We start from the raw sequence: 27,098 nt of genomic DNA, 5'->3' as shown, positions 1-27,098 counted from the left end.
GAATAAAATTATCAGAGACATAGAAGAACATAAATGGTTGGGCAAAAGTCAACATGGTTTCTGTAAAGGGAGATCATGTCTTACTAATCTATTAGCATTCTTTGAGGGGCTCAACAAGCATGTGGACCAGGGGGATCCAGTGGACATAGTGTACTTAGATTTCCAGACAGCCTTTGACAAGGTCCCTCACCAAAGGCTCCTACGTAAATTAAGTTGTCATGGCATAAGAGGAAAGATCTTTCCATGGATTGAGAATTGATTAAAAGACAGGGAACAAAGGGTAGGAATAAATGATAAAATTTCAGAATGGAGAGGGGTAACTAGTGGTGGTCCCCAAGGGTCAGTCCTAGGACCAATCCTATTCAACTTATTCATAAGTGATCTGAAGAAAGGGGTAAACGGTGAAGTGGCCAAGTTTGCAGACGATAGTAAACTCCTCAAGATAGTTAAGAGCAAAGCAGACTATGAAGAACTTCAGAAAGATCTTACAAAACTAAATGATTGGGCAACAAAATGGCATATGAAATTTAATGTGGATAAATGTAAAGTAATGCACATTGGAAAAAATAACCCCAACTATGCATACAAATATGAGGGGGCTAAATTTAGCTACAACTAATCAGGAGAAAGATCTTGGCGCCATCGTGGATAGTTCTCTGAAGACGTCCACGCAGTGTGCAGCGGCAGTCAAAAAAGCAAATGGGATGTTAGGAATCATTAAAAAAGGGATAGAGAATAAGACAGAGACTATCTTATTGCCCTTATATAAATCCATGGTAGGCGCAGATCTCCGTTGGGGTCTCCACAGCGCCTGTCACAACAGCGGGGTCTGACCCGTGTTGGGGTCTCTGCCGGGCCTGGCAGAACAGGGGCCCGGAGCTCAGCCAGGGCCCCTGTGGCCCCCGGCCCGACAAGGTCCCTGCTCTCGGTCGGGGCGCGGGCAGTCCCTGGCGCAACGAGGGCCCCAAACTCGGTCAGGGTCTGTGCCGCGCCCGGCACACGGGGGGGGCTCCTGACCTCAGTCCGACACCTGGGGGGGGAAGCGGGAAGATCGCCAAGGATTTGCTGTCGGTATTTCACAAGGGAGGAGAACACGGGGCACAGGCGAAGGACACGTCCCTGCAGGGAAAATGGGGGGCCAGGGATCCCCCAGACCAGAGACCTGAACTGGCCACGGGCGGAGGGGGGAGGAAACGGGGTACGGGGGGGGGCAGAGCCCGTCTCAGGGAGGTGGGGGAAGGGGGGGTCACCCCGGCTGCTGCTCGCTATGGGGACAGAAAGGGGGCAGGGCGGGAGCGGGGGGGTCCCAGGGGAGGGGGCAGCGGTAAATCCGAGGGGATCTCAGCCCCCCCCCCCCGCCTCTCCCCGCTCCCCGGGGGGGCCCGGCTCCTCCGCCCCCCGGCCACGTCCGGGCCGCGCCGACATTTTTCCCCGGTCCCCCCCCGCCCGGCCCCCCCGGGGGCAGATCCCGGCGCTGCGAGAGGCCGGGTCCCCCCCCCGGACCCGGGGCAGAGTCACCGCCCGGCCCCCCCGGGGTCGCTCCGGTACCTGGAGGCTGCAGCGCCGCAGCGGGGCGGGCGGAGCCCGGGGCGGCCCCAGGGCGGCTCCGGCGGGAGCGGGGCCCGGGCCGGGCACGGGGGGGTTAACGAAGGTCTCGCGCCGCCCCCGCGATCTGCGCATGCCCAGAGCTCCAACGGCCCCAACCGCTCCCCGGCCCCGCGCGAGCCCAGCCCGGCTCCGCCTCCCCCCTCCGACGTCACTTCCGCTCCCGGGGGGAGTCAGGCACTACATCTCCCAGCCTGCCCCGGGCGCCGCTTCCGCCTCCTCCGGCCCAGGGCAGGGCGGGCCCCGGGGTCAGCCTGACCCGCCCCCGCCGGCGCCTGCCCGCGCCTCAGGCGGACTCTGGTGCCCGCGCGTCCCGCCCGCTGGGGCTCGAACCAACCGCCCCCCCGGGCCCCGCCCCCGGGTCCAACCGTCCTCCTAGCCCCGCCCCCGCGTCCAACCGCCCCCCCGGCCCCGCCCCCGGCTCCAACCGTCCTCCTAGCCCCGCCCCCGCGTCCAACCGCCCCTCGGCCCCGCCCCCGGGTCCAACCGTCCTCCTAGCCCCGCCCCCGCCGGCGCCTTCCCGCGCCTCAGGCGGACTCTGGTGCTCGCGCCAGCCCCATGGAGACGGCTGTGAGGCGAGAGATATAACCGCCTTTGTGGGGTACGTGCGACTCCGGCTCCACACACAAGCCATGGCCAGCGGGAAAACACCAAGGGCTGGGCTGAGAGGCAAAAGGCAACCACCCTTGGCGGACTGAATTAAAAAAAGGTTTTGAGAGCGGCCGAGAAAGTCAGCCAGGCTGGGAGTCAGAGGATCCAGCGGAATAAACTTCTGCTCTAGACAGAAGAAGAAAAAGTTGGAATTAAAAATGCCCAATTAGAAATCTCAGTAAAAACCATCGCAAGCGCAATGCTGGAAACGCAGGTGCCGTTGCTGGAAAGAGCAAGTCCTCACTGCTGCGTGCTTTCAGCGAGGACTTCGTGGTAAACTCTAAAGGAAACAGCAGAATGACATGCATCTGCGCAATAACAACGCTGAATGATGAAGTGATAAGAGGATTTCAGGGAATCCCGGGAGCAGAGAAGACAAATTTTGTGAACGGCTACGAGACTTTACGCAGTCGGACACGCTGACAAGGGGTTCTGTGTTTCTGTAAAGTATTCCGCGGAATCAAGTCTCCTACGGCATCGCAGTAGGTAACGTCGGGCAGAGAGGCGCTGCAGTGATGGGCATGGGGATGCCTGTGCCTTTAAGAACCCAGCCCACCCTGAGAGATGCTGCCTGTGGGAGGGGAAATAAAGAAGCCCCTCTGCCCCCTCCCCCCCATTTTTGCAAACACTGGGGTCTCAGTCCACCAAGGTAACTGTTACCCCTCTGCCCCTCTCTGTGCTGGGGTTTTGCCCTCTGTCACCGTCTGGCAGCTCCTCCCCGCCCCATGCCGGATTTTGCCCCTCCCAGTTGCTTGACCCACCTTACGAGTCAATTTTCACCCCCTCCTCAGGTCCTGGCCACCCCCCTCCTCTGATTTCCCCCCTTGCCCCTTTTGAACCCCTGTATATAGCAGTCCGCAGACTCTGATTCCAAGTCAGGGCAGGGTGAAGGGAAGTGGCTTCAGCAGATGTTACTGAGCATGCTCAGTTCATGTGAGGATGCTCAGTGCACCCTCAGTACCAAATTCCTACAGGGGGCAGTTTCTCACACGACACCTGAGGCCACGTGCGGGCAGTGGCTCCATCACTGTCCAGGCCCCGCCCAGGCACGTTCCCCGCCCGGGAGCAGATCCAAAGGGGCTGCGAGACCTGCTGCTCCCAGAGCCTTTGTGCGGAGTCTCTGTCCTGCCCGCCCAGTGCTGGCCCTGGGGTCTCTCTGGCCCCTGGTGCCTGCAGCTCCTGGCCGGGGGCAGCAGAGCCTGGGACTGGGTCCAGCTGGAGAAAGTCCCCACCCCAGATGGGCACAGAAAGTGCTTCAGTGAAAACCTGTCCCTGGACCAGCCCCACTGGGGCCGCAGGAACAGCCTGGAGCTCAGCCCGGGCTCCCAGCTCACACTGGAGCCAGCAGCACCGGTAGTGTCTCGTACCGTACAGAGCCCCGCCTCCGGGATCTGCCCCACGACTCTTTTCCTGCCCTCCTTCCTACCAGCCCCCCACTCCCCGGGCCCCTTCCTGCCTCCTTCAAGCCCAACCCAGGCTGCAGCTGCCGCACTCACCAGGCCAGGGACTTTCTGACGTGGGAAGTAGCCCCATCTCTGCTCCTCCTCCTGCCTCTGTGTGTCCCAGAGCCGCTGCAGGGACTGTCCCACAACCAGGCTCTCGCTCCTATTAGCACTCACAGGGGCCAATCCAGCTCCGGGAGTGTGAGCGCCCCTAGGAGCAGGGAAGTGACCAAGTCTCCCTGCCAGAGGGCAGGGGGAGGGAGACCAAAAGGGGATAAGGAGAAATAAGTGGGGAAATCAGTGCCCAGCTTTTTTCTGCTGCATCACCCCTGAGTAGATTGCTCCTGAGCTCTGGAGTTACAGCCCCTGTTGCTTATTGAAAGAAATGACTCAATATCCCGCTTACATGCTTTATTAACATGAACAAATAAATCCAAGAGCTCCCATCACTAAGGCTAAATGACTATGGACACCACGCAGCTAAGGGTTAAACAATACAGTGATAAAGTTCAGGTCAAATCAGTAAATCAGTGAGTTAACGAGGATATTGCATTGGAATCAAGCCATCAATTTAATCAAACCATCAGATTAATACAGCAGAAAATCAACCCTTATAAATCCTAAAAGAGCAACCCAAGAAGGCAAGTGTATATTTAGTGATGCCAAAACCCCAATCAGAGATTTTTACCCAGGCAATGCAACCCAGATTTAGCCAGCTGAATATTTCAATACCAAAACTAAATTATTGCTTATATTTTGCCTACAACCTCAAAGCTAATTACAGTTTTCTACTTAGATTTCACTATTGTGTAGCTAATACTTCAACTCGCCCTCTCGCCTCAGAGAGCGCTGAAGTGTAACTGCTATTGTGTGTTCACACTGTCAGCTACCTGTGCAATAGCGTGTTCACACTTGTGGCACTTGCAGAGGTGTTCAGAGCGGTGCACTCTGGGCAGCTATTGCACTGAGCATCGCTTCCTTTTCTGCCACTAAGAGTTGTGGGAAGGCAGAGGGGGTTGTGGGGCATCCTGGGTCCTGTCCCAATGCCCCATGATGCATTGCTTCACATCACAGTAATCCCTGTGCTTCCATCTGCATTTGGTACCATCTTTCAACGGTTTGTGTACTGCACACCCTGCCTCTTTCAGACTGCAGGAATGGATCCCGCACTGTTGACCAAGATGATGCTCACTCTCACTAACACCTCATGAGTGGCAGTGGTGTTATTCCTTAAACTACAAAGGAAAGAGGAGTTCGACATTGATCTCTCCAATCAAATAGCTACACATGAGATTGCTTGCGGCATTCACAGAGGCGCTGACCACAGTGGAACGCCGCTTTTGGGCTCGGTAAACAAGCACTTAGTGGTGGGATCACATCGTCATGCACACGAGGGATGATGAGCAGTGGCTGCAGAGCTTTTGGATGAGGAAAGCCACCTTCATGGGACTGTGTGATGAGCTCACCCCAGCTCTGGAGCACAAGTACAAGAGAACGAGAGCTGCCCTGTCATTGGAGAAGAGCATGGCTGTCATAAATATAAAGGGAAGGGTAAACCCCTTTGAAATCCCTCCTGGCCAGGGGAAAGCTCCTCTCACCTGTAAAGGGTTAAGAAGCTAAAGGTAACCTCGCTGGCACCTGACCAAAATGACCAATGAGGAGACAAGATACTTTCAAAAGCTGGGAGGAGGGAGAGAAACAAAGGGTCTGTGTCTGTCTGTATGCTGCTTCTTGCCAGGGACAGAACAGGAATGGAGTCTTAGAACTTTTAGTAAGTAATCTAGCTAGGTATGTGTTAGATTATGATTTCTTTAAATGGCTGAGAAAAGCATTGTGCTGAATAGAATAACTATTTCTGTCTGTGCATCTTTTTTGTAACTTAAGGTTTTGCCTAGAGGGGTTCTCTATGTTTTTGAATCTAATTACCCTGTAAGATATCTACCATCCTGATTTTACAGGGGGGATTTCTTTATTTCTATTTACTTCTATTTTTTATTAAAAGTCTTCTTGTAAAAACTGAATGCTTTTTCATTGTTCTCAGATCCAAGGGTTTGGGTCTGTGGTCACCTATGCAAATTGGTGAGGCTTTTTATCCAACATTTCCCAGGAAAGGGGGGGTGCAAGTGTTGGGAGGATTGTTCATTGTTCTTAAGATCCAAGGGTCTGGGTCTGTAGTCACCTAGGCAAATTGGTGAGGCTTTTTACCAAACCTTGTCCAGGAAGTGGGGTGCAAGGTTTTGGGAAGTATTTGGGGGGGAAAGACGCGTCCAAACAGCTCTTCCCCAGTAACCAGTATTAGTTTGGTGGTGGTAGCGGCCAGTCCAAGGACAACGGGTGGAATATTTTGTACCTTGGGGAAGTTTTGACCTAAGCTGGTAAAGATAAGCTTAGGAGGTTTTTCATGCAGGTCCCCACATCTGTACCCTAGAGTTCAGAGTGGGGGAGGAACCTTGACAATGGCAGTTGTACTCTGGAAGCTGGCTACTCCAGACTGCTAGCAGTTGCTAACCAGTTTGGCGTGGGAAAGTCGACCACTGGACACGTGTTACTGGAAGTGTGCAGGGCCACTAATTGCATCATGCTCCGAAAGACACTGACCCTGGGCAACATGAGTGACATTGTGGATGGCTTTGCATAAATGGGCTTCCCTAACTGCGGAGGGGCGATAGATTGCATGCATATTCCAATTCTGGCACCAGACCACCTAGCCACCGAGTACACTGTTAGGAAGGGGTATTTCTCTATGGTTCTCCAGGTGCTTGTGGATCACCGTGGGCATTTCATAGAATCATAGATTTTCAGGGTTGGAAGGGACCTCTGGAGGTCATCTAGTCCAACCCCCTGCTCAAAGCAGGACCAACCCCAACTAAATCATCCCAGCCAGGGCTTTCTCAAGCCGGGCCTTAAAAACTTCTAAGGAAGGAGATTCCACCACCTCCCTAGGTAACGCATTTCAGTGTTTCATCACCCTCCTATTGAAAAAGTTTTTCCTAATATTCAACCTAAACCTCCCCCATGGCAACTTGAGACCATTACTCCTTGTCCTGTCATCTGCTACCACTGAGAACAGTCTAGATCCATCCTCTTTGGAACCCCCTTTCAGGTAGTTGAAAGCAGCTATCAAATCCCCCCTCATTCTTCTCTTCTGCAGGCTAAACAATCCCAGTTCCCTCAGCCTCTCCTCATAAGTCATGTGTTCCAGTCCCCTAATCATTTTTTTTCGACTCCGCTGGATACTTTCCAATTTTTCCACATCCTCCTTGTAGTGTGGGGCCCAAAACTGGATACAGTACTCCAGATGAGGCCTCACCAATGTTGAATAGAGAGGAATGATCACGTCCCTCGATCTGCTGGCAATGCCCCTACTTATACATCCCAAAATGCCATTGGCCTTCTTGGCAGCAAGGGCACCCTGCTGACTCATATCCAGCTTCTCGTCCACTGTCACCCCTAGGTCCTTTTCTGCCGCACTGCTGCCGAGCCATTCGGTCCCTAGTCTGTAGCGGTGGATTGGATTCTTCCGTCCTAAGTGCAGGACTCTGCACTTGTCCTTGTTGAACCTCATCAGATTTCTTTTGGCCCAATCCTCTAATTTGTCTAGGGCCCTCTGTATCCTATCCCTAACCTCCAGCGTATCTACCACTGCTCCCAGTTTAGTGTCATCTGCAAACTTGCTGAGGGTGCAGTCCACGCCATCCTCCAGATCAATAAGGATCCTCCAGACATTAAGTAAGGCTGGTCAAGAAAGGTGCATGCATCTTTTGGAACACTGGCCTGTTCAGGAAGCTGCAAGAAGGGACTTTCTTCCGGTATCAGAAGATCACTGTAGGGGAAGTCGAAATGGCCGTTGTGATCCTGGGAAACCCCACCTACCCCTTAATGCCGTGGCTTATGAAGCCATACATGGGGTACCTTGACAACAGCAAGGAATTGTTCAACAGGCTGAGCAAGTGCAGAATGACTGGTGAGTGTGCTTTCGGCTGTTTAAAGGCCCTCTGGCACCGCCTATACGGGAGGCGGGACCTGGCCGATGACAATATTCCTATGCTTATAGCCGCATGCTGTACGCACCATAATATTTGTGAAGGGAAGGGTGAAAGCTTCACTCAGGGCTGGACCGCTGAGGCTCAGTGCCTGGAGGCTGAATTTGAACAGCCAGAGACCAGGGCTATTAGAGGGGCACAACATGGGCCCAAAAGAATCAGGGATCGCTTGAGGCAGCAATTTGAAGCTGAAAGCCACTAACATTTGTTGCTATGCACGGGAGTGCAATGCTAGGAGGTGACTGTGATTGGTGCAGACGATGCACTATGAAGGCTTAAGAAAATTGTGCGTTGCTTTTCAGGGCTCTGTTTCCTTTTAATTAATGGAATAAAGGTTGCTTTCAAAGCACAACTATTCTTTTATTAAAAAACAACAACCGGAGGAGAGAGACAAACAACCAACAACAAAAATCAGGACTGTGAGGAGTGGGGGAAGGGAGGGTCCCATGAGGAAGTGGGGTCCTGGGACCGTTAAAGATTTGTGTATGGGCAGGTATCATATGCAAACTTCTCCTTTGAAGTACAGTGCAGTGGGCACTGTACTTCAGCAGGAATAAACTGCAGAGGGATGGGTGTTGAGTGCATGGGGTACTGGGCACCCGCAGGGCTGGACTGTCATGGGGAAGGAGTGGAATGCAGCGGGTACAGATTGTAGCCAGGAGGTTGATAAGAGTGTGTTGGCATTGTCGGGGCGGAGAGGGGGGGTCGCGCATGGGAAAGAGTTTTGCCACAGTGGCTGCAGGGGAGGACAGGAGCAGAGCTGCTCAGTTTTCAGTGCTAGTAGCACTTGGAGAGTGTCCGCTTGGCACTCCATAAAGATTAAGAGCTGCTCCATGGCTTCATTCTGGCGCACCCCGTTCTCCTTTCGGTCCCTTTTCTCGCTGTTCAGCCACTCCTTCAACTCTTGTTTTTCGGCTGTGGAGTGCATCATGACGTCATGCAGAAAGTTCTCTTTAGTTCTTCAGGGCTGCTTTCTAAATCGGTGTAGCTGTTCAGCTGGTGATAAGAAGGAGGCTGGGCTCCCAGCATCTTATCTGCGAAGCCAAAATGCAACATTTTACAGAAGCAGTATTGTTTACAACACACAGATGACTGATTCAGTGATTTAAAAACACAGCCACTATTCACATACTTATCACTAACTGGCTGACCCCAAGCAAGCACACACGAGCCACAAGACCCCCAAAATGGTAATAGCAGGGGAAGTGGAAATCACTGTTCCAGGACCGTACTGTACACTGGGCACGTGGCTCTTGGGGAGAGAAAGCAATGGGCGGGGGGGCTCATAATCATTCCTGTGCCCACGTTTTCCACAGGCTGTATTCATTACAGAAAATATCTCATTGAAGAGGGCAAGCAGGAAATCAAGGGAGGGTCTTCTCCAAGACTGCGGCTTCTGCCCTGGCTTGTATGTCACATGCCTGTGTGCAGCAATGGTCTCCCATGACCCTCCCTGTGACAGCAGAGTGGCACAGGAAAGTTACCCTTAATTGGGCAAGAAACAAAGCAGAAGTGAGGGAGTCAATCAACACCTGTTCTGCTGCTCAGACTGGGCATGTGGTGGTACACACATCATACAGACACAGGCCTGCTATGTGCAACCCTCCTGCCCCCAACTCATTTCAGTGATTCCCAAAATCAAAGCCATTTACCAGGGGCCTCCTCTCCTGTTTGCGCTTTGCCAAGCTCCGACAGCTGTGACTGGCTTGTCTCCTCTGGGGCAGAGAAGAACTCCTGGCTGCATGCATCTCTGGCCTCTGAGTCCTCCTCTGCCTCTGGATCCTGCTCGGCCTCCATAGCCTCATCCAAGATTTCCTCCTTTTGGCTCAGTCCACTCTCAACTGGCACACAAGTCACAGAAGTATTCACAGTAGGCTTCATAGTGGAGATGAGGTCACAACTGAGTATCGCATCCAACTCTTTGTAATACCAGCAGCTCATGGGTGCATCACTGGAGTGGTGGTTTGCCTCCTGCTCTTGTGGTAGGCATTTCACAGCTCCTTCACTTTGGCCTGCAGTGTGCCCCGGACATGGTCTCTTTCTCTGATGCATTGTGAAATCTGTCCATAGGTATCATAATTCCTATGGCTGGAGCGCAGCTGGGACTGGACAGCCTCCTCTCCCCAAATACCGATGAGATTCAGCAGCTCGTCACTGAATCATAGAATATCAGGGTTGGAAGGGACCCCAGAAGGTCATCTAGTCCAACCCCCTGCTCGAAGCAGGACCAATTCCCAGTTAAATCATCCCAGCCAGGGCTTTGTCAAGCCGGGCCTTAAAAACCTCTAAGGAAGGAGATTCTACCACCTCCCTAGGTAACGCATTCCAGTGTTTCACCACCCTCATAGTGAAAAAGTTTTTCCTAATATCCAATCTAAACCTCCCCCACTGCAGCTTGAGACCATTAGTCCTTGTCCTGTCATCTGCTACCACTGAGAACAGTCTAGATCCATCCTCTTTGGAACCCCCTTTCAGGTAGTTGAAAGCAGCTATCAAATCCCCCCTCATTCTTCTCTTCTGCAGACTAAACAATCCCAGCTCCCTCAGCCTCTCCTCATAAGTCATGTGTTCTAGACCCCTAATCATTTTTGTTGCCCTTCGCTGGACTCTCTCCAATTTATCCACATCCTTCTTGTAGCGTGGGGCCCAAAACTGGACACAGTACTCCAGATGAGGCCTCACCAATGTCGAATAGAGGGGAACGATCACGTCCCTCCATCTGCTCGCTATGCCCCTACTTATACATCCCAAAATGCCATTGGCCTTCTTGGCAACAAGGGCACACTGCTGGCTCATATCCAGCTTCTCGTCCACTGTCACCCCTAGGTCCTTTTCCGCAGAACTGCTGCCTAGCCATTCGGCCCCTAGTCTGTAGCGGTGCATTGGATTCTTCCGTCCTAAGTGCAGGACCCTGCACTTATCCTTATTGAACCTCATCAGATTTCTTTTGGCCCAATCCTCCAATTTGTCTAGGTCCTTCTGTATCCTATCCCTCCCCTCCAGCATATCTACCACTCCTCCCAGTTTAGTATCATCTGCAAATTTGCTGAGAGTGCAATCTACACCATCCTCCAGATCATTTATGAAGATATTGAACAAAACCGGCCCCAGGACCGACCCCTGGGGCACTCCACTTGACACCGGCTGCCAACTAGACATGGAGCCATTGATCACTATCCGTTGAGCCCGACAATCTAGCCAGCTTTCTACCCACCTTATAGTGCATTCATCCAGCCCATACTTCCTTAACTTGCTGACAAGAATACTGTGGGAGACCGTGTCAAAAGCTTTGCTAAAGTCAAGAAACAATACATCCACTGCTTTCCCTTCATCCACAGAACCAGTAATCTCATCATAAAAGGCGATTAGATTAGTCAGGCATGACCTTCCCTTGGTGAATCCATGCTGGCTGTTCCTGATCACTTTCCTCTCATGCAAGTGCTTCAGGATTGATTCTTTGAGGACCTGCTCCATGATTTTTCCAGGGACTGAGGTGAGGCTGACTGGCCTGTAGTTCCCAGGATCCTCCTTCTTCCCTTTTTTAAAGATGGGCACTACATTAGCCTTTTTCCAGTCATCCGGGACTTCCCCCGTTCGCCACAAGTTTTCAAAGATAATGGCCAATGGCTCTGCAATCACAGCCGCCAGTTCCTTCAGCACTCTCGGATGCAACTCGTCCGGCCCCATGGACTTGTGCACGTCCAGCTTTTCTAAATAGTCCCTAACCACCTCTATCTCCACAGAGGGCTGTCCATCTCTTCCCCATTTTGTGATGCCCAGCGCAGCAGTCTGGGAGCTGACCTTGTTAGTGAAGACAGAGGCAAAAAAAGCATTGAGTACATTAGCTTTTTCCACATCCTCTGTCACTAGGTTGCCTCCCTCATTCATTAAGGGGCCCACACTTTCCTTGGCTTTCTTCTTGTTGCCAACATACCTGAAGAAACCCTTCTTGTTACTCTTGACATCTCTTGCTAGCTGCAGCTCCAGGTGCGATTTGGCCCTCCTGATATCATTCCTACATGCCTGAGCAATATTTTTATACTCTTCCCTGGTCATATGTCCAACCTTCCACTTCTTGTAAGCTTCTTTTTTATGTTTAAGATCCACTAGGATTTCACCATTAAGCCAAGCTGGTCGCCTGCCATATTTACTATTCTTTCGACTCATCGGGATGGTTTGTCCCTGTAACCTCAACAGGGATTCCTTGAAATACAGCCAGCTCTCCTGGACTCCTTTCCCCTTCATGTTAGTCCCCCAGGGGATCCTGGCCATCCGTTCCCTGAGGGAGTCGAAGTCTGCTTTCCTGAAGTCCAGGGTCCGTATCCTGCTGCTTACCTTTCTTCCCTGCGTCAGGATCCTGAACTCAACCAACTCATGGTCACTGCCTCCCAGATTCCCATCCACTTTTGCTTCCCCCACTAATTCTACCCGGTTTGTGAGCAGCAGGTCAAGAAAAGCGCCCCCCCTAATTGGCTCCTCTAGCACTTGCGCCAGGAAATTGTCCCCTATGCTTTCCAAAAACTTCCTGGATTGTCTATGCACTGCTGTATTGCTCTCCCAGCGGATATCAGGAAAATTAAAGTCACCCATGAGAATCAGGGCATGCGATCTAGTAGCTTCCGTGAGCTGCCGGAAGAAAGCCTCATCTACCTCATCCCCCTGGTCCGGTGGTCTATATCAGACTCCCACCACTACATCACTCTTGTTGCACACACTTCTAAACTTAATCCAGAGACACTCAGGTTTTTCTACAGTTTCGTACCGGAGCTCTGAGCAGTCATACTGCTCCCTTACATACAGTGCTACTCCCCCACCTTTTCTGCCCTGCCTGTCCTTCCTGAACAGTTTATAACCATCCACGACAGTACTCCAGTCATGTGAGTTATCCCACCAAGTCTCTGTTATTCCAATCACGTCATAGTTCCTTGACATCACCAGGACCTCCAGTTCTCCCTGCTTGTTTCCAAGGCTTTGTGCATTCGTATATAAGCACTTGAGATAACCTGTTGATCGCCCCTCATTCCCAGTATGAGGCAGGAGCCCTCCCCTCAGACATTCCAGCCTGTGCTTCCTCCCGGTATCCCGCTTTCCCACTTACCTCAGGGCTTTGGTCTCCTTCCCCCGGTGAACCTAGTTTAAAGCCCTCCTCACTAGGTTAGCCAGCCTGCTGGCAAAGATGCTCTTCCCTCTCATTCGTAAGATGGAGCCCGTCTCTGCCCAGCACTCCTCCTTCATGGAACACCATCCCATGGTCAAAGAATCCAAAGCCTTCTCTCCGACACCACCTGCGTAGCCATTCGTTGACTTCGACGATTCGACAGTCCCTACCCAGGCCTTTTCCTTCCACGGGAAGGAGGGACAAGAACACCATTGCTCCAAGCTGGGGACAGCCTGGAGCGTGGAGCAGGCGTGGCCACCTGGTAAGATGCGCTGAGACCACTGCATGCATCACCAAGCAAACGGAAGGGGACTTTCAAATTTCCCAAGGAATTTCAGGGGTGGGGTTCTCGGTTGGTCACTGAGGGCAGTGCAGTAGAGTTCAAACAGATGACCAGAGAGGCGAGAACAGGGATTGTGGGACCCCTCCCAGAGGCCAATAGCAGCGCTGTAGCCCCGGTGCAGAAAGCTCTACGCCTCTCATTGGGGTGGCTTTTTTACAGTGCTGCAACTGCGTAGTTTCTGTGCACTAAGTGGCTTGGCGGTGTGTACACCTCAAAAGTTACACCACAGAAAACTCCTTTCCTGTGCAGAAACTAGCCAGCGTATACAAGGCCATAGATGGCTTACATAAGAATGCAAGACTGGTCATACCGGGTCAGACCAATGGTCCATCTAGATGAGTGTGCCTAAGAGTGAATAGTGCCAGATGCGTCAGAGGGAACGAACAGAACAGGCTTGCTGACCTACAAGGTGAAGGTCTGCCACCCTTACCTTTAACATTATTGTGGTCAATTCCTACTTATCCTATCTTACCAGCCCTTCCCCCCAGGTTACTGGGCAAATCAGGTGTGAACCACTGCTTTGATACAGACGTGTCCCAATCCAGCTGAATTGAGGCAGACTTTGGGCCAATGTCAATTTGTAAAAGGCCTGCTTCACCCAGCAGGTTTCTCAAAGTATCTGTTGCTCTGAACCGTATGTACTGTGGATGTGAACCCCAAAGATATCAACAATGAAAGAAACACAAGGCCAGTTCTGAGGAGGTTTCCAAAGCCAGGCCTGAGGGTTAAACAGCTGTGCTCAAAAGGAAAAGAGCCTCAACACCTATAAAAAGAACTGGTTGGAAAAACAAAACAAAACTTAAATGAAAAAAATGAAACCAAACCAAAAAGCAATCCAGAAAAGCTACCATCACATATCCATCACTGTCAAGGTTCCTTCCCCACTCTGAACTCTAGGGTACACATGTGGGGACCTGCATGAAAGACCCCCTAAGCTTATTCTTACCAGCTTAGGTTAAAAACTTCTCCAAGGTACAAACTTTGCCTTGTCCTTGAACCCTATGCTGCCACCACCAAGCGCGTTAAGCAAAGAATAGGGAAAGAGCCCACTTGGAGACATCTTCCCCCAAAATATCCCCCCAAGCCCTGCACCCCCTTTCCTGGGGTAGGCTTGATAAAAGTCCTCACCAATTTGTACAGGTAAACACAGACCCAAACCCTTGGATCTTAAGAACAATGAAAAATCAATCAGGTTCTTAAAAGAAGAATTTTAATTAAAGAAAAGGTAAAAGAATCACCTCTGTAAAATCAGGATAGTAAAAACCTTACAGGGTAATCCGATTCAAAACATAGTGTTACAGGGTCGGGCCAGATTCCTATAGGAGAGTAATTTTTTTTTTTTGCTATTTTTTATAGCCACAATGTAAACAAACTGGTACAGTCCATTACCACCACAACAAAAGGCTTGAAGAGCAAGGTGTGTTCCCTGGGGAAGGCTTAAGATTTCAGTCTCTATTTAGAATTAGTGTGCAGTCCTGGAACCCGATGCAAGTTTGGATAGCACAGACTGTGCTCTAACCAGATTTGAAGAGGAGAATAGCAACTTGAAAATAGATGAAGTGCTTAGACTCGTGAGTCACATAGCTGCCAAAGTTCCTTCCCACAATGCAGTGCCAAGTGGGGTTGTAGTTCTTGTCAAACTCCTTCTTTATATGAGCTGCAATATCCTTCTCGATGTTCTATTTCTCCAGGGCCTAAGTGGCACACTCCACTGAATCTTGCTGCATCTCTTCAGACATATCCGCATTCTTGATCACAGCCTTTTGATCACACATGGTTACCGTGTGCTGGGCGGCTCCGAGCGCGGATGGAAGGGATGGGGCGCACGGGCAGGCAGCTTCTCAACCAGCGCTCGCTCGGCCAGCTCTAATAGAAGGCAGATATATTAGCCCCAGGCTAAGTAGGTCCCTTTTCCCTGGGTAAGGTAACAGAGAAGGTTCCAGAACAATCAGGAACCTTCTGGAGATAATTAAGACAGGATGATTAGAACACCTGCCGCCAATCAAGAAGCTGCTAGAATCAATTAAGGCAAGCTACTCAGGGCACCTGGGTTTTAAAAAGGCGCTCACTTCAGTTTGTGGTATGCGTGTGAGGAGCTGGGAGCAAGAGGCACTAGGAGCTGAGAATGAGAATGTGGACTGTTGGAGGACTGAGGTGTACAAGCATCATCAGACACCAGGAGGAAGGTCCTATGGTGAGGATAAAGAAGGTGTAGGGAGGAGGCCATGGGGAAGTAGCCCAGGGATTTGTAGCTGTCGCACAGCTGTTCCAGGAGGCACTCTAGACAGCTGCATTCCACAGGGCCCTGGGCTGTAACACGGAGTAGAGGGCGGGCCCGGGTTCCCCCCAAATCCTCCCAACTCCTGGTCAGACACAGGAGGAGTCGACCTGGACTGTGAATTCAGAAAAACGGCCAAGCTGAGGGCTGCCATGAAGCTCCAAGGCGAGCAAATCCGTCAATAAGCACAAGACCCACCAAGGTAGAGCTGGAACTTTGTCACAATAGAAAATCACTCTAGGTAAAACCTTAAGTTACAAAAAGATACAAAAACAGGAATAAGAAAAGGAGTACTTGTGGCACCTCAGAGACTAACCAATTTATTTGAGCATAAGCTTTCGTGAGCTACAGCTCACTTCATCGGATGCATACTGTGGTGTAGCTCACGAAAGCTTATGCTCAAGTAAATTGGTTAGTCTCTAAGGTGCCACAAGTACTCCTTTTCTTTTTGCGAATACAGACTAACACAGCTGTTACTTTAAAAACAGGAATATACATTCCATCCACCACAGCTTATTTTACCAGCCATTAAACAAAAGGAAATCTAACACATTTCTATCTAGATTATTTACTAATTTAAGGAGTTATGAGGCTGCATTCCTGATATGTGCCCAGCAAAAGCATCACACAGACAGACAAACCCTTTGTTCCCCACTCCCCTCCAGATTTGAAAGTATCTTGTCTCCTCACTGGTCGTTGTGGTCAGGTGCCAGCGAGGTTATCTTAGCTTCTTAACCCTTTACAAGTGAAAGGGTTTTGCCTCTGGCCAGAAGGGATTTTATAGCACTGTATAGAGTCAGCAGTGTGCCCTTGTTTCCAAGAAGACTAATGGCATATTGGGCTGCATTAGTAGGAGCACTGCCAGCAGACCAAGGGAATTGATTGTTCCCATCTATTCGGCACTGGTGAAGCCACATCGAGAGTACTGCGTCCAGTTTTGGGTCCCCCACTACAGAAAGGATGTGGACAAATTGGAGAGAATCCAGCAGAGGGCAACAAAAATGATCAGGGGGCTGGGGCACCTGACTTACGAGGAGTGGCTGAGGGAACTGGGTTTATTTAGTCTGCAGAAGAGTGAGGGGGGATCTGATAGCAGCCTTCAACTACCTGAAAGGGTGTTCCAGAGAGGACGGTGCTTGGATGTTCTTGTTCTGTCATATGCCACCACTGAGGACCAATGGTCTCAAGTTGCAGTGGGGGAGGTTCAGGTTGGATATTAGCAAACACTATTTCACTAGGAGGGTGGTGAAGCACTAGAATGGGTTCCCTAGGGAGGTGGTGAAATCTCCATCCTGAGAGGTTTTTAAGGCCCAGCTTGACAAAGCCCTGGCTGGGATGATTTAGTTGGTGTTGGGCCTGCTTTAAGCAGGGGGTTGGACTAGATGACCTCTTGAGGTCTCTTCCAACCCTAATCTTCTAGGATTCTAAGAGACTCTCTAAGCTTCCTGAAACTTTGGATCCAAATGGTAAAAGACAGTTGTGCCCAGTTTAATCATGGCATCCTTTAGGAGTGTGATCAGTGCCACTTAACTAGGTAGCAGCGTTCTAAAAATAGTTTACCTGGACCACAGGTCACCATAGCTTCCATCTCTGGGGTGAAAATCAATCACTAGTACGTGCAATTTCTACCTGAGTTCTTGTCATATCTTTGACCCTCCTTGGAGTAATTTTACACTTCCCTGGAGTAGAATTCTTCACCTAGCATACAACATATCAGTCGTGATAGTGAGGTATAACTCCCCCAAATATGCCCTTTTATTCCTTTAATCTGGTGGCACAGATTTAAATTAGGGACTAAATTCAGGTGCTGCTTAGATCTGTAAGACACCAAATGTCAGGTATCTATTAACAATAGGTGTCTTTCTGCAGCTCTATCACATTCAACATGGATTTCATTTTCTACACGTTTGCAGGATCTCCCAGGGGTAAGCTGAACAGAAATGTCACTTCCATTTTTCCCCATCTCTACCTACATAGGGATTGCATTTCCCAAATAATAGGCAACATGCACCTGATTAGGAAGGAGATATCTTCAGGAGCGACCTCCTTCAGAGCCTGGACAGAACTGCTTTGGGAGCCAAATGCATGGGTATTTTGCCTAGTTACAAGTCATTTACTAAGGAATCCACTTCCCAGCCCTTTAGACAAAATATTGACCTAACCAATTCAACAGCAGGAGGATTGGGATGGTGATGGGGAATAAGGGAATCCCTCCACCTTAACCCATGTTCTTCTGTTGTTACAGAGCACAAAATGACATTTTTCCTTTTCCCTGCCCTTTGTTATAGTCCAATATATTTTAAGTGAGGAAAATGGTAGTAAAGATATCTGGTCTCCAGCACAACCTGAAGTAATATCAGAGCAACTGGGAATGAAACAATTTGTTCCCCAAGGGGGAACTTGATGTCTAACAATTGCTTTGAAATGGGGAACAGTATAATCATGATGCTCAGGGTTTGTTTAGACTAGGAAAAGTGATGGAGTTTAGGTCAGGTCAAGGGGAAAGTTAATGCCAAACACTGCACCTGGGCTGCATCTGCTCTACCACTATAATTGTCTTTTCACACCAAGATCACTCACTTGAGCAGCCAATGCCATGTACACCCCTAGTGGAAGTAAGGGACGGGTACTTTGTTGCCTCAGTGTAGCTTGTGGGGATCAAACCTCTCTCTCCCACCTGGAGATGATGAACATTCCTGGCTGGAGGAACACACACAACTATGATTCAGAAGGAAAGGAGCTGACAGAAAAGATGACAGGACCAACCCCAAAGAAGGGTGAGCTGAAAAGGCAGAAGCAGGCCACTCATCTGGTGAAACTGAGAAATCATGGTGAAGATGGTGCAAAGATCACTATGTGGGAATTAGCAAACGTGATTAAAAAAAAAAATCTTTAGCCAGCCCTAGTCAAGGCATTTATTACAATTCTCTCTCATATGGATTTTCTGATGTGTGATAAGGTTTGAGCTCTGACTGCAGCTTTTCCCGCACTGAGAGCAGGTGTAGGGCATCTCTCCTGTGTGGATTCTCCTATGTGTCCTCAGGGTAGAGCTGTGATTGAAGCTTTTCCCACACTCAGAGCATCCAGAAGGTTCCGCCCCCATATGGACTCTCTGATGTGTGCTAAGGGTTGAGCTAAGATTGAAGCTTTTCCCGCACTCAGAGCAGGAGTAGGGCATCTCCCCTGTGTGGATTCTCTGATGTGTGATCAGGGAAGATCTCTGATTGAAGCTTTTCCCACACTCAGAGCATGTGTAGGGCATCTCTCCTGTGTGGATTTGCTGATGGCTGATGAGGCTGGAGCTCCTATTGAAGCTTTTCCCACACTCAGAGCACATGAATGGTCTCTCTCCACTGTGGAGTTTCTGATGTGTGAGAAGGTCAGAGGTCCCATTGAAGCTTTTCCCACACTCATGGCATGCGTAGCGTGTCTCTTCCAAGTTGATTCTCTCATGTGTAATAAGGTCTGAGTGGCTACTCAAGTTTTCCTCTGGCCTCTGCTGAGTCTCACAGGCTTTTGCTTTTTCTGGGAGTGCACAACTCCCGGAAACATTCCCTTTGAATCCTCCTGATAACATTCCATGTGGTTCTACTTCCTCAGCATCTTCCTGCTGGGGTGTCTCCTCCTCATTCTCACTCACCATCTTGTCACCTGATGGGGGACAGAGAGAATTCAGAGATAGGTCACTCCCTGCACTGAAATGAAAGGAAATCTCAGAGAGAGGAATGGAAAAAGGGATGAACAAGCCAAAATGCATGCGGAAGAGATCAAACCTATCAGGAGCTGATTTTCCCCAAACCATTCCTCAGAGGAGAGAAAAGATGTGATCAGTTCTGGGTCCACATCTCCCCAGAATTCTAAGGGGAAAGCTGCTTTCCTGTGCAGAAACTTGCCAGTGTATACAAGGCCATAGATGGCTTACATAAGAATGCAAGACTGGTCATACTGGGTCAGACCAATGGTCCTTCTAGACAAGTGTGCAGCCTAAGAGTGAATAGTGCCAGATGCTTCAGTGGGAATGAAAAGAACAGGCTTGTTGACCTGCAAGGTGAAGGTCTGTCACCCTTACCTTTAACATTATTGTGGTCAATTCCTACTTATCCTATCTTACCAGCCCTTCCCCCGAGGTTACTGGGCAAATCAGGTGTGAACCACTGCTTTGATACAGACGTGTTCCAATCCAGCTGAATTGAGGCAGACTTTGGGCCAATGTCTGTTTGTAAAAGGCCTGCTTCACTCAGCAGGTTTCTCAAAGTATCTGTTGCTCTGAACCGTATGTACTGTGGATGTGAACCCCAAAGATATCAACAATGAAAGAAACACAAGGCCAGTTCTGAGGAGGTTTCCAAAGCCAGGCCTGAGGGTTAAACAGCTGTGCACAAAAGGAAAAGAGCCTCAACACCTATAAAAAGAACTGGTTGGAAAAACAAAACAAAACTTAAATGAAAAAAATGAAACCAAACCAGAAAGCAATCCAGAAAAGCTACCATCACATATCCATCACTGTCAAGGTTCCTTCCCCACTCTGAACTCTAGGGTACACATGTGGGGACCTGCATGAAAGACCCCCTAAGCTTATTCTTACCAGCTTAGGTTAAAAACTTCTCCAAGGTACAAACTTTGCCTTGTCCTTGAACCATATGCTGCCACCACCAACCATGTTAAACAGGGAAAGAGCCCACTTGGAGACGTCTTCCCCCAAAATATCCCCCCAAGCCCTACACCCCCTTTCCTGGAGAAGGCTTGATAAAAATCCTCACCAATTTCTACAGGTGAACACAGACCCAAACCCTTGGATCTTAAGAACAATGAAAAATCAATCAGGTTCTTAAAAGAAGAATTTTAATTAAAGAAAAGGTAAAAGAATCACCTCTGTAAAATCAGGATGGTAAATACCTTACAGGGTAATCAGATTCAAAACACAGAGAATCCCTCTAGGTAAAACCTTAAGTTACAAAAAGACACAAAAACAGGAATATACATTCCATCCACCACAGCTTATTTTACCAGCCATGAAACAAAAGGAAATCTAATATATTTCTAGCTAGATTACTTACTAATTTAAGGAGTTATGAGGCTGCATTCCTGATCTGTTCCCGGCAAAAGCATCACACACACAGACAAACCCTTTGTTCCCCACTCCCCTCCAGATTTGAAAGTATCTTGTCTCCTCATTGGTCATTTTGGTCAGGTGCCAGCGAGGTTATCTTTGCTTCTTAACCCTTTACAGGTGAAAGGGTTTTGCCTCTGACCAGGAGGGATTTTATAGCACTGTATAGAGAAAGGTGGATACCCTTCCCTTTATATTTATGACCATCACCATTTTAGATTTTTACATCCCGTGCCTGATGTGACATCTTTGCTTTGAAAACAAGAGAGCTGGGGAACTCTGTGGCTGTTGCCCTCTAAGTTTCGCATCTTCTCTCAAGTAATTTTCCTCTTAACAGAAGATTTATTTTAAAATTTATCAAAATTTTAATCAGGAACAGTCAACATGGATTCACCAATGGCAAGTCATGCCTGACCAATCTGATTGCCTTCTATGAGGAGATAACTGGCTCTGTAGATATGGGGAAAGAAGTGGATGTGAGATATCTTGACTTTAGCAAAGCTTTTGATACCATCCCCCACAGTATTCTTGCCAGCAAGTTAAAAAAGTATGGATTGGATTAATAAGGTGGATAGAAAACTGGCTATATTGTCAGGCTCAATGGGTAGTGATCAATGGCTCCATGTCTAGTTGGCAGACCGGAGTGCCCCAGGAGTCGGTCCTGGGGCTGGTTTTGTTCAACATCTTTATTAATGATCTGGATGATGGGATAGATTGCACCATCAGCAAATTTGCAGATGACACTAAGGTGGGGGGAGAGGGAGATATGCTGGAGGGTAGGGATAGGGTCCAGAATGACCTAGACAAATTGGAGAATTGAGCCAGAAGAAATCTGATTAAATTCTAGATGGACAAGTGCAGAGTCTTGCACTAAGGACAGAAGAATCCCATGCACCGCTACAGACTAGGGACTGAATGGCTCGGCAGCAGTTCTGCAGAAAAGGACCTTGGGGTTACAGTGGATGAGAAGCTGGATATGAATCAGCATTGTGCCCTTGTTTCCAAGAAGACTAATGGCATATTGGGCTGCATTAGTAGGAGCATTGCCAGCAGACCGAGGGAATTGATTATTCCCCTCTATTCGGCACTGGTGAAGCCACATCTGGAGTACTGCATCCAGTTTTGGGTCCCCCACTAAAGAATGGATGTGAACAAATTGGAGAGAGTCCAGCAGAGGGGAACAAAAATGATCAGGGGGCTGGGGCACCTGATTCATGAGGAGTGGCTGAGGGAACTGGGTTTATATAGTCTGCAGAAGAGTGAGGGGGGATTTGATAGCAGCCTTCAACTACCGGAAGGGGTGTTCCAGAGAGGATGGTGCTTGGCTGTTCTTGTTCTGTCATGTGCCACCACTGAGGACCAATGGTCTCAAGTTGCAGAGGGGGAGGTTTAGGTTGGATATTAGGAAACACTATTTCACTAGGAGGGTGGTGAAGCACTGGAATGCGTTACCTAGGGAGGTGGTGGAATCTCCATCCTTAGAGGTTTTTAAGGCCCAGCTTGACAAAGCCCTGGCTGGGATGATTTAGTTAGTGTTGGTCCTGCTTTAAGCAGGGGGTTGGACTAGATGACCTCTTGAGGTCTCTTCCAACCCAAATCTTCTATGATTCTAAGATTCTCTCTATGCTTCATGAAACTTTGGATCCAAATGGCAAAAGACAGTTGTCCCCAATGTAATCATGGCATCCTTTAGGAGTGTGATCAGTGCCACTTAACTAGGTAGCAGCGTTCTAAAAATAGTTTACCTGGACCACAGGTCACCATAGCTTCCATCTCTGGGGTGAAAATCAATCACTAGTACGTGCAATTTCTACCTGAGTTCTTGTCATATCTTTGACCTTCCTTGGAGTAATTTTACACTTCTTTGGAGTAGAATTCTTCACCTAGTGTACAACATATCAGTAGCGATAGTGAGGTATAACTCCCCCAAATATGCCCTTTTATTTCTTTCATCTGGTGGCACAGATTTAAATTAGGGACTAAATTCAGGTGCTGCTTAGAATCCCTGTAGGACACCAAACGTCAGGTATCTATTAAAAATAGGTGTCTTTCTGCAGCTCTATCACATTCAACATGGATTTCATTTTCTACACGTTTCCAGGATCTCCCAGGGGTGAGCTGAACAGAAATGTCACTTCCATTTTTCCCATCCCTACCTAGATAGGTATTCTATTTCCCAAATAATAGGCAACATGCACCTGATTAGGAAGGAGATATCTTCAGGAGCCATCTCCTGCAGGGCCTAGGTTACAACTGCTTTGGGAGCCAAATGCATGGGTATTTTGCTTAGTTACAAGTCATTTACTAGGGAATCCTCTTCCCAGCCCTTTAGACAAAATATTGACCTAACCAATTCAACAGCAGGAGGATTGGGATGGTGATGGGGAATAAGGGAATCCCTCCACCTTAACCCATGTTCTTCTGTTGTTACAGAGCATGAAATAACATTTTTCCTTATCCCTGCTCTTTGTTATAGTTCAATATATTTTAAGTGAGGAAAATGGTAGTAAAGATATCTGGTCTCCAGCACAACCTGAAGTAATATCAGAGCAACTGGGAATGAAAGTTTGTTCCCCAAGGGGGAACTTGATGTCTAACAATTGCTTTGAAATGGGGGAACAGTATAACCGTGATGCTCAGGGTTTGTTTAGACTAGGAAAAGTGATGGAGTTTAGGTCAGGTCAAGGGGAAAGCTAATGCCAAACACTGCACCTGGGCTGCATCTGCTCTACCACTATAATTGTCTTTTCACACCAAGATCACTCACTTGAGCAGCCAATGCCATGTACAGCCCTAGTGGATGTAAGGCACAGGTACTTTGTTGCCTCAGTGTAGCTTGTGGGGATGAAACCTCCCTCTCCCACCTGGAGATGATGAACATTCCTGGCGGGAGGGACACACACTCCTATGATTCAAAAGGAAAGGAGTTGACAGAAAAGATCACAGGACTGACCCCAAAGAAGGGTGAGCTGACAAGGGAGAAGCAGGAAACTCATCTGGTGGAGCTGAGAAACCATGGTGAAGATGGTGCAAAGATCACTATGTGGTAACTACAGGTTTCAGAGCAGCAGCTGTGTTAGTCTGTATTCGCAAAAAGAAAAGGAGTACTAGTGGCACCTTAGAGATTAACCAATTTATTTCAGCATAGCTCACGAAAGCTTATGCTCAAATAAACTGGTTAATCTCTAAGGTGCCACTAGTACTCCTTTTCTTTATGTGGTAACTAGCAAATGTGATTAAAAAAATCTAGCTAGCACTAGTCAAGGCATTTATTACAGTTCTCTCTCATGTGGATTTTCTGATGCTTAATAAGGGTTGAGCTCTGATTGAAGCGTTTCCCACACTCAGAGCAGGTGTAGGGTTTCTCTCCTGTGTGGATTCTACGATGTATGATAAGGTGCGAGCTCTGATTGAAGCTTTTCCCGCACTCAGAGCATGTGTACGGCAAATCTCCTGTGTGGATTCTCTGATGTGTGATCAGGGAAGATCTGTGATTGAAGCTTTTCCCGCACTCAGAGCATGTGTAGGGCATCTCCCCTGTGTGGATTCGCTGATGTGTGATGAGGCTGGAGCTCCGACTGAAGCATTTCCCACACTCAGAGCATCCGTAAGGTTTCTCCCTTGTGTGGATTCTCCGATGTCTGATTACATGTGAGCTCGCATTGAAGCGTTTCCCACACTCAGAGCATCCATAAGGTTTCTCACCCGTGTGGATTCTCCAATGAGTGACAAGGGAAGAGCTCCTATTGAAGCTCTTCCCGCACTCAGAGCACATGAATGGTCTCTGTCCACTGTGGAGTTTCTGATGTGTGAGAAGGTCAGAGGTCCCATTGAAGCTTTTCCCACACTCAGAGCAGGTGTAGGGCGTCTCTCCTGTGTGGATTCTCTGATGTGTGGTCAGGGCAGATCTCTGATTGAAGCTTTTCCCGCACTCAGAGCATCCATAAGGTTTCTCACCCGTGTGGATTCTCTGATGTGTGGTAAGGGATGAGCTATCACTGAAGCGTTTCCCGCACTCAGAGCAGGTGTAGGGTTTCTCTCCTGTGTGGATTCTACGATGTATGATAAGGTGTGAGCTATGATTGAAGCTTTTCCCGCATTCAGAGCATGCATAAGGTTTCTCACCCGTGTGGATTCTCTGATGGGTGCTAAGGGATGAGCTATCACTGAAGCGTTTCCCGCACTCAGAGCAGGTGTAGGGTTTCTCTCCTGTGTGGATTCTACGATGTATGATAAGGTGTGAGCTATGATTGAAGCTTTTCCCGCATTCAGAGCATGCATAAGGTTTCTCACCCGTGTGGATTCTCTGATGTGTGCTAAGGGATGAGCTATCATTGAAGCGTTTCCCACACTCAGAGCATGTGTAGGGTTTCTCACCCGTGTGGATTCGCTGATGTCGGGTAAAGGTCGAGCTCCGATAGAAGCTTTTCCCGCACTCAGAGCAGGAGTAGGGCATATCTCCTGTGTGGATTCTCTGATGTGTGATCAGGGAAGATCTCTGATTGAAGCTTTTCCCACACTCAGAGCATGTGTAGGGCATCTCTCCTGTGTGGATTTGCTGATGGCTGATGAGGCTGGAGCTCCTATTGAAGCTTTTCCCACACTCAGAGCACATGAATGGTCTCTCTCCACTGTGGAGTTTCTGATGTGTGAGAAGGTCAGAGGTCCCACTGAAGCTTTTCCCACACTCATGGCATGCGTAGCGTGTCTCTTCCAAGTTGATTCTCTCGCATGTAATAAGGTCTGTGTGGCTACTGAAGTTTTCCTCTGGCCTCTGCCGAGTCTCACAGGCTTTTGCTTTTTCTGGGAGTGCACAACTCCTGGAACCATTCCCTTTGGATCTTCCTGATAACATCCCATGTGGTTCTACTTCCTCAGCATCTTCCTTCTGGGGTGTCTCCTCCTCATTCTCACTCACCATCTTGTCACCTGATGGAAGACAGAGAGAATCCAGACACAGGTCACTCCCTGCACCACAAAGAAAGGAAATCTCAGAGAGAGGAATGGAAAAAGGGATGAACAACCCAAAATGTGTGTGGGAGAGATCAAACCTATCAGGAGCTGATTTTCCCCAAACCTTTTGTCAGAGGAGAGAAAAGATGGGATCAGTTCTGGGTCCTCATCTCCCCAGAACTCTTAGGGGAAAGCGAGATTGGGGAGGGACCAGCTGCCAGTTGTCAGTCAGGATAGGCGAGAAGCCATGAGTGACATCTGCCGTAATGATTCCACATCTGCAGGGAACAATCCTGAACTAGGAAAGCTCACAAGGTCTTTGTAGGGCATCCCAAATATTTCTTGTATTCAAGCATAGTTTTTGCGTTGGTTTAACCAATTCCTCACCTGTGCAGGCAGCTCTCGGGAGCACTTCTTTCTCAGAGCCCTGGAGGTCTGGGACCCACGGCTCTTCCCCTCCTTCCAGCTGCGAGATCACATCAGGTTTGGAAACTGGAAACCCTACTCAAGGCAAAGAAAACAAAGGAGGTCAATGGAATTTGTGTGATACTTGTCACAAAGAATTTACCATGGTTTTAACCCAAGCTAGTTTTTTAAGCAGTAACATCCCAAGGACAGCTTCCTTGGCTCAAAGTGGCAGGAGAGTTATTATAAATCATATTCATTACCTTAGTGCCTAAGGGCCAACTAACAGTGGGTCTCCATTGTGCTAGGCAAAGTACAAACCCAGAACAGTAGGTGGCCCATGCCCTGAAGAATTTACAATCTAAATAGACAAGACAGGCACAGAATGGGGGAGGGGGTAGAACCCATGTTAGAATATAGATATTGAGGCCTGCCTGTAAAGCCTACACTTTAAGAACTTAGGTGTATTTTTATCACTCAGGGTATGTCTACACTACGAAATTAGGTCGAATTTATAGAAGTCGGTTTTGTAGAAAGCAGTTTTATACAGTTGATTGTATGTGTCCCCACACAAGTGCTCTAAGTGCATGTAGTCGGTGGAGTGTGTCCACAGTACTGAGGCAATCGTCGACTTCCAGAGCGTTGCACTGTGGGTGGCTATCCCACAGTTCCCGCAGTCTCCACCACCCATTTGTATTCTGGGTAGAAATCCCAGTGCCTGATGGGGCTAAAACATTGTCGTGGGTGGTTCTGGGTACATATCGTCAAGCCCCCGCTCCCTCCCTCCCTCCACGAAAGCAAGGGCAGACAATCGTTTTGCGCCTTTTTTCTTGAGTTACCTGTGCAGACGCCATACCATGGCAAGCATGGAGCCCGCTCAGCTAACCGTCACCGTATGTCTCCTGGGTGCTGGCAGACGCGGTACTGCATTGCTACACAGCAGCAGTTAATTGCCTTTTAGCAGTAGACAGTGCAGTATGACTGGTAGCCGTCATTTACGTAGTCCTGGGTGCTCTTTTAATCGGGCGCCTGGGCAAACATGGGAGTGACTCAGCCAGGTCATTTCCCTTGTTTCGTCTCGTGGCGATTCAGTCCTACCGGCAGTGCGCT

The 27,098-nt window shown here is 49.0% G+C and overlaps 3 protein-coding genes and 1 long non-coding RNA gene across 13 annotated transcripts in view; all 4 read right to left on the bottom strand.

The window, feature by feature from the left end:
- LOC125628606 (uncharacterized) overlaps positions 1-27,098 on the bottom strand; it is a 175,796-nt gene that overhangs the window by 23,959 nt on the left and 124,739 nt on the right. For 2 of the 10 annotated variants that reach the window (XM_075123903.1, XM_075123911.1), the window contains exon 1: positions 1,549-1,666. The exons of 6 other annotated variants lie outside the window; for them this stretch is intronic. Coding sequence is in view for 2 of the 4 variants with exons in the window: in XM_075123900.1 (XP_074980001.1) it covers positions 1,549-1,680 (132 nt within the window). In the remaining 2 variants the exon portion in view is untranslated. Of the gene's footprint in view, positions 1-1,548; positions 1,919-27,098 lie in introns of those variants that run through there. 2 more of the 10 variants (XM_075123900.1, XM_075123899.1) reach the window with 2 other exon arrangements.
- On the bottom strand, positions 8,037-11,214 carry LOC142070341 (uncharacterized). The gene is made up of 2 exons (XR_012666299.1): positions 9,394-11,214; positions 8,037-8,775 (listed from the first exon to the last, which is right to left on the bottom strand). It is a non-coding gene; the product is annotated as an uncharacterized LOC142070341 (long non-coding RNA).
- On the bottom strand, positions 14,436-15,802 carry LOC125628705 (dynein light chain 1, cytoplasmic-like). The gene is given in 1 exon segment (XM_048833970.2): positions 14,436-15,802. A coding segment is annotated over 1 exon segment (261 nt). The 5' UTR covers positions 15,018-15,802; the 3' UTR covers positions 14,436-14,756.
- On the bottom strand, positions 18,422-26,078 carry LOC142070332 (uncharacterized). Its single transcript, XM_075124037.1, has 3 exons — positions 25,971-26,078; positions 23,920-25,559; positions 18,422-18,959 (listed from the first exon to the last, which is right to left on the bottom strand). Exons 2-3 carry the CDS (start codon positions 25,549-25,551, stop codon positions 18,423-18,425), a joined length of 2,169 nt encoding a protein of 722 aa, XP_074980138.1. The 5' UTR covers positions 25,552-25,559; positions 25,971-26,078; the 3' UTR covers position 18,422.

This window comes from Caretta caretta, chromosome 28, assembly GCF_965140235.1.
Source record: "Caretta caretta isolate rCarCar2 chromosome 28, rCarCar1.hap1, whole genome shotgun sequence".
NCBI lineage: Eukaryota > Metazoa > Chordata > Testudines > Cheloniidae > Caretta > Caretta caretta.
The sequence above is the reverse complement of the archived record's forward strand: the minus strand, read 5'-3'. Positions and strand labels throughout refer to the sequence as shown.